An 11,473-nucleotide genomic window follows, 5' to 3' on the forward strand; every position below is an offset into this window, starting at 1 on the left:
TCAGGGTGAAGTCAGATTCTCAAGTTCAGAGGCAACACCAAAGAAGCAACAGAGTCCAATGTTAGAAATAGGGTGTCCTGTGAAAATTACAAGAGGTGGGATTTAGAAAGTCATTTGTGGAGGAAAGTTTGAAGAATTACCCCAGAATGGACAGTCAAGAGGTGGCTTTGATGTTATCACAGATAAGCGCTCTCAGTGGCTCAGCCAGTGATGGGGGTTACAGTAAGCAAGTAATACCAAATAACTTAGATTTAAATGAAATCAGATTATCTTTAGGAGATGAAGTGTGAAATTAACACATCATGGTTCAGAGGGGCCACCTAGGAGTGGAATAGGGCCACTAACTCCATTATAACAAAACCAGAGGTATGAAAATATCTAAAGACCAAATGGTGGCGAAAGGTGATCTCAGAGCTTCATCCAGCCCAGTCGGAGGAGAGAACCACCCTTTTTCTAAACGTATTATTGTTTTAGGTCAAGATACATCAGCTGCTCTCAACCTAAAGGTGAGAAACCATTAGTTCTCAAACGTTGGTAATCACCTGAGGTGTCTGTTAAAGTACAGATTCCCAAGCTCCATTCCCAGAGAGTCTGAGATGGGGTTTGGACATCCAAATACTCATCAGTCCCACCTAAGTGATTCTGAAGCACCTGGCAGGAGGTCATTCCCGTGGCAGTCCCATGGGCAGTCCCAGTCTCTCCTCCCAGTTTCAGACAACTTGGCTTCCTGTGGAACTTGTCCAGAAGGAAAGAATGTGTAGCCCTGATGAGTCTAGCATCTTGCTGAACAGTTAGAGATTCTCATGATGAATAAGTTAATTGATGTCTGACTTCGTGTATGGTTTTTTTCTCCTTCACTTGGTGAACCCATCCTAGATATCTTGGGTTACATTTTAAGAGCCTTTTGCTCCCTGCACTATCTATTTTTTGCACAAAGTCCTCACAATAAAATATTGTGTGCCTGATGAATTAAATAACTAATGGTGAAAGGGAAAAAAAATTAAAAAAAAATGTTTGCATGATCTCTGGTTGGGCATAATCTCTGAAAGCAAGATATGAAACCCAGAGTCAATAAAAGAGTACATTAGGTTTGAGCTCATAAAAATTTAAAAGTTTTATAGGACAAAAGATACCATAATCTAAGAAAAAAATCTTTTAAGTTTGTTTATTTTAAGAGAGAGAGAGAGAGAGAATGAGTAGAGGCGGGGCAGAGACAGAGGGGACAGAGGTTCTGAAGCTGGCCCCATGCTGACAGCAGATAGTCCGATGTGGGGCTTGAACTCACAAACCATGAGATCATGATCTGAGCTAAAGTCAAATGTTTAACCCACTGAGCTACCCAGGTGCCCCTTAAAACATTTAAGTGACACAATAAGAGAAAATATTTGATTTGTATGTAATACTCAAAAGTTTAAAATTTAGATGATTCAATGAGTTTCTACAAATCACTTGAAAATTAAAAAACAGCAAAGAAAAATGGACAAGATAATATACTTGCATACAATAACTGGGACGTATAAAAAATTCATTGTTTTTTATTTATTTATTTTTTTAACGTTTATTTATTTTTGAGACAGGGAGAGACAGAGCATGAACGGGGGAGGGTCAGAGAGAGAGGGAGATGCAGAATCTGAAACAGGCTTCAGTCTCTGAGCTGTCAGCACAGAGCCCGACGCAGGGCTCGAACTCATGGACCGCGAGATCATGACCTGAGCTGAAGTTGGATGCTTAACCTACTGAGCCACCCAGGCGCCCCCAAAAATTCATTGTTTATAAGAAATTTCAGTTTAACTGAGCGTCCTTCATGTTTTTAAAGTCTGGCCACCCCAAGAGATTATGAACTTCCAATTTACAGAATGAGAAACACTAATGATCCAAGATCGTTGCAAAGATGCTTCATATCATCATACAAATTAAAACAAACAAGATTAACCCTTTTGTGCTCATTCAATTGGAAAACATTAAGAAGAAATAACTCTTGTAGACATCGATAAAAGAAAACGTGCATTTAATGTACTACGGAAATGTAAGACCATATAGAGTTTCTGGAAAATTCTAGCAGCTATGGTATAACAACTAAAATTAAGGTCCAATATTGTGTACTACCTTGACATTTGGTAAAACGGGGAGGATCCTGAGTGGCATAACTCCAAGTTCTGCTCCTCAGCCTGACCGCTCACTGGCCAAATAGCCCTTCCTATCAATGGGATCAGGCCCTATACTTGCTCATTCCTGAGTATCAGGCGTCAGTCTCCTGACAGCCTGTGGAATGATTTGAAACAAGCCAATCACATCATCCTGGGGGAACCAGGAGGTACCTCTCTTCTTGTTACCACAAAGCCTTACTCCCATATCCCTGATTGTTCTCTCTGTTCCCAAGTGCGGCACCCACGTGGCCTTGCATGGTGTGCAATGTCCTCCTCCCCTGGGCTATGAATGTATGTATCTAACTGTTGTCATCTGTTTATTGTTGGGTGTCACTCCTTATCCCTGGGGGAAGAATCCTTCCCTCACCAACTGGATGAGCAGCATCTTTTAAATTTTTTAAGGTACCCACTTTTTTAACCCAGGAATTTCATTTCCAAGAATGTACCCTATAAAAATACTCATGCAGAAACAATAATATTCATCGCAATGTTGTAGTTTTCAAAAGTGAAAACTGGGTCACAACCTGAACTTCTATCATCAGGAAACGGTTAAATAACTTACCATTAATATAATCTGGGAAATACTCCATAACAAATGATATAGAATGAATTGTTATATTTAAGCAATGCATATAATATAACCTCACCCAGTTTATGCAAAATAATATATATCTAGACACACACACATGCACGCATGCGCTCACATATGCATATAATAAAGACAGGGAGGGTGCCTGGGTGACTTAGTTGGTTAAGCATCTGTCTCTGGATTTTGGCTGAGGTCACGATCTCACCATTCCTGAGATCAAACACGGCATAGGGTTCTGCTCCGACAGCATGGAGACTGCTTGGGATTCTCTCTCTCCTTCTCTCCCTGCCCCTCCCCCCACCTTGCATTGCGTGTGCTTTCTCTCTCAAGATAAATAAATAAACATTAAAGAAAAGAAAAGACAGGGAAGGAAAATGCCAAACTGATCAAAGGGCTTGCTTAGAGAGTGAGGAGAGGGGAAAGTGGAAGCTTTTGTGTTTTTATGCTGTGTAATTTTGTACTGTTTGGAACTTCTACGATAAAAATGCATTCCTGTATCACTTACGTGGTGTGATGTAAATTTAAAGATAAGAAAAGTAGGGGAGCCTCGGTGGCTCAGTCAGTTGAGCTTCCGACTCTTGATATCTGCTCAGGACATGATCTCAGGGTCTGGCATCAAGCCCCCTATTAGTGCAAAGCCTGCTTAATATTCTCTCCCTCTGCTCCTCTCCCCCACTCATACAGTCTCTCTAAAATAAGTTTTGGGGTGCCTGGGTGGCTCAGTCGGTTGGCCGTCCAACTTCGGCTCAGGTCATGATCTCGCGGTTCGTGAGTTCAAGCCCCGCGTCCGGCTCTGGGCTGACAGCTCAGAGCCTGGAGCCTGTTTCAGATTCTGTGTCTCCCTCTCTCTCTGACCCTCCCCCGTTCATGCTCTGACTCTCTCTGTCTCAAAAATAAATAAATGTTAAAAAAATTAAAAAAAAAATAAGTTTTTAAAGAAGATAAGAAAAGCAAATCAAACTATATATAAAAGTTTCACAGTCTAGGGGAACCTGGGTGACTCAGTCGGTTAAGCATCCAACTTCGGCTCAGGTCATGATCTCGTGGTTTGTGAGTTCGAGCCCCGCGTCGGGTTCTGTGCTGACAGCTCGGTGCCTGAAGCCTCCTTCAGATTCCGTCTCCCCTTCTCTCTGTCCCTCCCCTGCTCATGCTCTGTCTCTCAAAAATAAATAAACGATTTAAAAAAAAGTTTCACAGTCTAACATCTGGTAAAGGTTTGAGGTAATGTAATGAAACTAAGCAATGGGCTGACTTGCCTGAATATTCCAGCACCAAAGACGTCTTCTGGGCCTCAATGCCCTGTGTTGACAGCCTGTGAAGTTTTTCTCAGCTTCTCCCCTGAAGGAGTCCTTACGCAAAAATGCCTCATTCACATATTCTGTAGGAGTCATGCAACCAAGGCTGCTAACACAATTTTGCAAATCCTTTTCAACTCCCTTCCTACCTCATCTTTTATTTAAATTCATTATTGCATGCAACATGTTAAACACAAAACAAGCAAAAAGCATATGAAGGGAATGAGGGTGAGGTCCAGTGAATGAGAGAAAAGAAAAATGGTAAATTACGGATTATCCTAGTGAAAAGACCAGAAGAGCCTTTGACAACAGTTTCTTCTGAGAACCTGATTTTAACTAAAAAATGATCTGTCCTCTCCTTTTCCTCTGTTTAAAGAAGCTATCTGGTTACTGAATGACAAGCAGCATTAGTGAGCAATTATTTATTTGTAGCAGATCCTAAGGGAAGTCACCAGAACTTGGCTACACTCTATTGACCAAAGCCTATTCCTGTCCTGCCCTGACGCAGTCATGCTCAGCCTTCTCCATTTGCCCAGAGGATGGACTGCTGTCTCCAGCTTCACCTGACTCCTCATCTCCCCGGGGACATGCTTTGACATCTCACCACACTAATGCCGTCATTGAGAAGGGCCTCCCCGAAGATCATCATGTAGAGCGGCTCATTCACACGCGCCTCCTCGAACACAGCCAGCACGGCCACAGGGTCCACAGCCGAGATCAGGCTACCAAACAGCAGGTTCTGAAGCAGGTTGACATCACTGAGGCCAAAGGCTTTGATCTGGCAGATGAGGTAGAGGGAGAGGCCAATGCCAAAAGCATTGATCAGGGCCCCCAGGCCTGCCCACCACAAAATGGAGCCAATGTTCTCAAAGAAGGGCCGGGTGGGCATGAAGTAACCACCCTCCAGGACAATGGGTGGAAGGAGATACAGGAAGTAGATGCTTGAATCCATGACGGGAGGAGATTTATGGTCAGTGCCAAAGATGATGGCACCCACCAGAGCCCCAACGATGATGAGGAGGCAGCTTTCTGGCATAAGGCCTGGCAGTCTGTGGTAAAGATGGAAGCCTAGGGAAAAGCAGAGAACCACATTTAGATGTTTGCAAATAAGACGGCTCTGGCCACTAAGCTACCAGGAGACTGGTATACAAGAGACCATCTGAAACCAAGCAGAGGGGACCTTGGGTAGGCTGGTGTGCATCCCTGAGCCTCAGGTCCCCATGCATAGCAGGGACTGGAAGTATGGTGGGGGCTTTAAACGAGATCCAGTACTTAACATGCCAGGCCCAGAGCAGGTCCCAGAGTGGTCCTCAGCCAGTCGTCCCCTCTCCTGCCCCTCCCTGCTTCCCCACCTTACAGGATCCGGCAGGGCAGTGGGGGAAGAGGAGAGAAGGGAGTGGAGTTCCTTTGCATTCCTGCGAAACCCACCTTCAGGGCTCAGGCAGTCAATCACAGTCACCTAAACATCAGCTTCTTCCGAGCCTCCCTTCCCCAAACCAATAAACAAAAATTCAGTCCTTTATTTTATTTTCCTTATTTAACCTATGACACTGCCAGCCGGTCAGCCACTTAAGTAGGAAATCGAGTCACAATCCCTGAAGCCCTGTCAGCTTTGCCCCTCCTACAACCAGCTCCCTATTTCATCAGCTATGTCTCTCAGCCATGCCCCTAAAGACCAGCTCTTCCTCCCCATTTGTACAACCACCACCTTTTTTTGAAGGCTCCTCATTTCCCATCCCGACTGCTGCATTAGCTTCTTCTCCTATCTCACCCTCAATTCCCCCGTCCACTCTATTTCCTGCTGCCAGACGACTTTTCCAAACCACATGTATCTGATCGTCTCAGTCCCCACCTAAGTCTCTGAAGGCACATAAAGCAACTCACAGATTTTTAAACTGAGGGCATTGGGAAGCATCCTTGGGCCAAGACCAACCCACCGGGAAGCACTGTGTATAAAGTGGAGAACCAAACACGCTTATTACAATTCCAGCTGTTGGTGGAATTTCAGAAATAAGACATTAACAAATAAGAAGACAAAAGCAAGGCAATGCGTAAGTATACAGCAAAGTGTACATTGACTATTTCCACCAATATAAGAAGAGATCAGAGCACAGCAGTTCACTCTGGGGTTCTCTCCAAGTCAATATCCCTCCCACCCAACACTATCCTTATATATCCATCTTACATCACAGCCAACTACACATCTTTCCCCTGCGGTACACCTTTCTAGTTTTCGTTTACCATTAATGCTGCCTGGGTTGTCTTTTCTTCAACCTGTTTAGGTCCATCTCAGTCTTCAAACCTTTCCCAACCACTTCCCAAGGAAACCATATGTCTTCCTCTGAATTACTGTATTATTTTATCAGTATCTAACAACAATGTTCTCTATCATTTTTTGTGCATGACTCATCTCCCCTGCTCACCTCCAGACTCTTCCAACTCAGACAGAATGACATACATTTCTATATCTCCCCAACGTGCTTAGCAAGGTGTCTTGCCCACAGCAGCTGGTCTATTTGCTGAAAGAATCTACAAGTGTGTAAATGAACGACTGATCAGGTTAAATGTTCACCAAAGAAGCTTTTATATGGGAAGCAGAAGTTGAACAGGCTGTTGGGGTATGACAAGGAGTTACATAGTTGGACAAAAGAATGGGAGAGATTTTAGGTGGGGAGAATTCCAGTGGAAAAGGAACAGAGGTGTGAATGGCCCAGTCAGATATGTCTAACATTTATCGAGGAGGTCACCTGGCTGGAGGAAATTATGAATTGGATGAATATTGGAAGAAGAGTTGGAAGATGATTTTGAGCCATATAATAGGGGGTCTTGAGTTCAAGGCTAAAGAGTGAATATTTCTCCCATAGGCCACAGAGAGCCATTGAATGTCTCCTTAGGAATTTTAAGTCCAGCCATCCAAAGAGCATGTGGGTTTCCTTGATCACAGCTTTGAATTTCATTTATCATCAGCAGGCAGGTTATTATGATAGAATGTAATTAGTATCAAGGGACAATCCAAAACCACAAGCCTATCCACTGGCTTCAAGCCAGTGGCTTGAAGTAGGCTTTAAGGCCTCCTTCAAGAGTTTGAGAGTCCTGCTCTCTCCATTTCCTAATGATAACTTTCTCTTCCTCCTTCCCACCCTCCTCCTCCCTCTATTCTTCTTCTCCTTCTCTTTCTCCTCTTCCTCCTTCTTCTCTTCTTCCTCCCCCCTCCCCCTCTTTCCTCCTTCTTCTTGTCCTCCTTCTCCTCCTTCTCCTCTTACCCCTCTTCGTCTCCCTTCTTCTCCTTCCTCTTCTTCTTCATCTTCTTCAGTTAGTGCTTATTTTAACTACACTGAACTTTTTAATATGTAAAAGAGGTGGAAGAGTCTATAGTGTGCTTTTCTCAGTCCCCGTTGTCTTCCCAGTTTGGTCTTGCTTCCAGGAATTGAGTTTCCTGAAATGGATCCCACATGCAACTGCCTTAAGCTACACCTACGCAGTGGTAGCAGGAAGAGGTGCCATGCACTGTAAAGTAAGGCATTGTAAAGAGAACCATTTCACACTGTACAACTCTCCTCCCTTTCATGATGGACAATAGAGTCAGTCACTTTGAGAGAGTTTACAGTTCCAGGGCCCTAAATTTAAATGGCCACAAATAACAAAGTCCTGCCTGAAAGTCAAAGATGGCGCTACAATTCCATTCTGCCCAATGACTCAAGGAACACCCTTCTGTAGTGTTCCAAGAGGTGGATCTAAAATAAAAGACAAACAAAAAGTCTGAGGTGATTCTGTATTATCTTTGTTCCATAATTTTGTTCTTCTCTAACACACATAGTTGGATGTTTTAAAAAAGACTGGGGGAGAGCTGTGATATTCTTCTGTCAGAGTGCCTATCAGGCAGTGCTAAATTCATCTGTTTTCCCCATTCAACTAGACCCTTGAGGCCAGGGACCATGGTCATTTCCACATATGGTATGGGCATTTAATAAATGTGTCTTAATAGAATGACTGAATGAAAGAATAAATGATAAATATAATGATTATCAATTATATTTTGATTCTAGTTTTATAATATAGAATCTAAGAAAATCTATATAGATTTCTTGCATGTTATAGTTCTATGTCATATTTTTTTGCCCCAGACACATGAGCCACCATATATAAAACTACGAGTCCAGTACTTGACATGTAAGAAATAAAAATCAATAAATGTGACCTTATTTTCTTGTACAGTATAGAAGTAGTCTGAATCCTTAAAGACTAACAAGTTTGACATTGAACTTGAATAAGCATGATCCAACTGATAACCTACTGAAGTTATTTTTTTTTCTAAAGTATGTTGCATTCCATCGACATGAAAATCAAGATCATTTAAGCCAGTAGTCCTGTGAACAATACTGTCTTACCATCCTCTGAACTTCTAGGCACAGTGAGTGTGGACACATGAGATACCCTAAAAAACAATCTATGTTTTATGACAACATAAAACCAAGGTCAAATATATCCTTTCTGCATTGCCCTGTTTAGAGAATGTAAACCTCTTTGCCACTAGAAAATCCTTATTTGCACCCAAAGAGGTCTTAGAAATAATCTCACAGCTGGGCACACAGAGACCTAGAAAGTCAAGGTGACTAGCTCGTCAGTGTCAGCTGTCATTCCTTGATTCCCAGACCGACTTCACCCATTACTGTGAAGAGGAAAGGAGTTGGGGGGAGGGGGTGGGGCAGAATCTACAGCATTGTTCACAAAGGAAAACTCAAGATCCACATAAGGTCACTTTGTTTTTTTTTTTAATTTTTTTTTTTAACGTTTCATTTATTTTTGAGACATGGAGAGACAGAGCATGAACAGGAGAGGGTCAGAGAGAGGGAGACACAGAATCTGAAACAGGCTCCAGGCTCTGTGCTGTCAGCACAGAGCCCGACACGGGGCTCGAACCCATGGACTGCGAGATCATGACCTGAGCCGAAGTCGGTCGCTTAACCGACTGAGCCACCCAGGCGCCCCAAGGTCACTTTGAATGATCTCAGCACCCATGTGGTTGCATGAAAGGTAGTAGAACCCTAGCTCTGAACTGAGAATGTTACCCTGTTAGAAAGCCGGTTTTACTTGAGCACTTTTTAGAAATAACATGAGACCCTTTGTGTAAGTTAATGATTTGACAAATCACACAAGAGTTCTTCACACTAGAAATTTCCATTCATTCTTCAGACTTTACTAGCTCATAATGATAAGCAGTTGTGAAGGAGCATCGAGTGAATACACCAGTACCCCCGTCATCCCCAGGGAGGAAGTTAGATGAATAGATGGAACCCACAGTCCTGATCCCAAGGAGTTAACTGCCAGATCCGGTGGTTGAACCCATATTTCATACCCATGCTAGAAGAAAAGGGTAAATAAGCATCAAAATGTTTCATGGATTCTATCCCAGTAGGACAATGTATCTACCCAAGTAACAAAGTTCATAACCGAGGCAAAGGAGATGTTATGCTTAATAAGTGAGATAACTGCATCAGTTTTCCACTTTGGAATAAGCTGGTATTAAGGAGACAAGGGGGTGGAGTTAAGGATTAAATGGTCACAGAGTGTAAAAGATCACTTTGGTTTTTGACACAGATAACCCTGATTAGAAATTAATCCATGAATTCGAATTCCTTTATTTCACAAAGGAAACCAGAGGTGCCCCACCGGCTCCATTTGGCTCAGGCATAAACTTATATCTTACTGACATGTCATCTTCTATGCCCCCATATCCCACCACGGAGTGTGGTTGTCTTGCTCCTTGCTTTCTGTCAATCTGCAAGGAGCGCATGTCACGCTTTTAAAGAATAAACAATGGGAGTCATTTATGAAGCCCACAGTTACATGGCCAAGAATGAAGGAAGAGTATTTCACAGAAGAATCATTATGTGCTCCTAAAATTTCTAAGGAGCATCATTCCAAGACCTACAGGCCTTGCTCTATTTTTTAATGCACAGAACTTGAGATTTTCATGTGCCAAATAGTCACATGGTTGTCATCCTGAAACAAGAAGAAATCAAAACAACCCAGAACCCAGAAGTATGCTCAAATTTCAAAGCACAGTCCTGAAGGATTAAATGGCTTTACACAAAGCAGTTATGGCTTCCCCTTGACTCGAAGGAACAGATTTTTTTGATGCAATAGCAGTAACAGTTAAAATCCACGTAGTTCACCAGGGGCAAGACATTTTCACATACATTATCTCATGGGGAGAACAACTCTCACAGCCAGGTGTGCGGGGACTTACCTATTTTTGCAAGGGATGCTAGAAGTATCCAGAGGGTGACCTCATAAGGAATTTGCACATAGTCATAATCCAGTGCAAAAACAGATATCTTCTCATCTGACTCTGAGCCTGCAGCAGCAAACCGAACGTTAGGTTCACGCTGGGCAGTGGAATTTGTGGATTCGTTCAAATCAGAAGATGCTTCAGGACACTTGAGGGCCACCAGCAGTAGCAACCAGCTCCAGGGACTGAAAGGCACAAACACTTGAAAACCCATGCTGTGGGCTTCCCCGACCCTGTACCTCATGGTGTGCCACACATCTGCAGTGAGGAGGGTTTCTGGAGAGCAGGGGCATCCACCTGGGTCAAGGGTAATATACGTACAGTCCGTGAGTCATTCCAAGAAGAGTCCGAGCATGTCATTGAGTTCTGAGTCCCTTAAAGGATTCGTGTTCAGATAACTCAGCTTCTGGCTCAAGTGCGTCAGTCATTCGGTAGACTCCTTAAAGCCCAGGTCGCCTATGTGACCTTCGTCCGATCATGATCTGAAGAGCAGCTTAGGAAGGGGGAAAACATGTCTTCATTCAAAGCTGTTTCTTCACGTCACTGCACACTGGCTTCATCTTGTGAGTGAAAATTAAAAAAAGACACCAGGGTGTCCATTCCAGATATCACTGGAGTCCTTTGGCTAAGAAAGGAGTCCTTCCCTCTCCACCAGATCCCAGTAAGGAGCTACCTGTCTGTCCTGCACCTGATCCCGCTCTCCTCCCCGAGCTCTCTCACTTGTTTTGAATGGACAGGCTGCAGGTAGCTCCTGCACTACACTTAATTATTTGCTCTGATATGACTTTTGTAATGAAATGCTTTCCTTGAGTGTTTTCCGGGGGTTACACTACTGACACCTAGTGGTCAGCCTCAATATGACACCTCGGCGTGTTTAATGATGAATGTTTAATAAAGGTGGTGGTGAAATTGTCATCCACACCAGGGCATTTCTGAGAATAAAGAAGAGCTATTAATAATTATGCCAGACCATAGACGTCAGCCTGGATTGTCCTGGAGTCGTATGGTCTCTATAAATTAGGAATGAGGAAGAGGAGAAGGCAGCATACACATTACTGAACGCATGAGCAGTAATCCAAAGACAGAAGTTCCAGCTTTCCATGAATTGTATGCAGAAAAAAAAAAAAAAATGAACAGAAGAACAAGTTTC

At 43.2% G+C, this 11,473-nt stretch overlaps 1 protein-coding gene across 1 annotated transcript in view; it reads right to left on the bottom strand.

The window, feature by feature from the left end:
• SLC9A4 (solute carrier family 9 member A4) overlaps positions 1–11,079 on the bottom strand; it is a 68,323-nt gene extending 57,244 nt beyond the window's left edge. The window contains exons 1-2 of the mRNA XM_015065183.3: positions 10,282–11,079; positions 4,636–5,099 (exon numbers count right to left, since the gene is read on the bottom strand). Coding sequence (XP_014920669.3) covers positions 4,636–5,099; positions 10,282–10,567 — 750 coding nt within the window. The 5' untranslated portion in view covers positions 10,568–11,079. The remainder of the gene's footprint in view (positions 1–4,635; positions 5,100–10,281) is intronic.
• Positions 11,080–11,473: the final 394 nt, after the last annotated feature.

The sequence above is a fragment of the Acinonyx jubatus genome, chromosome A3 (assembly GCF_027475565.1).
Source record: "Acinonyx jubatus isolate Ajub_Pintada_27869175 chromosome A3, VMU_Ajub_asm_v1.0, whole genome shotgun sequence".
NCBI classification, from domain to species: domain Eukaryota; kingdom Metazoa; phylum Chordata; class Mammalia; order Carnivora; family Felidae; genus Acinonyx; species Acinonyx jubatus.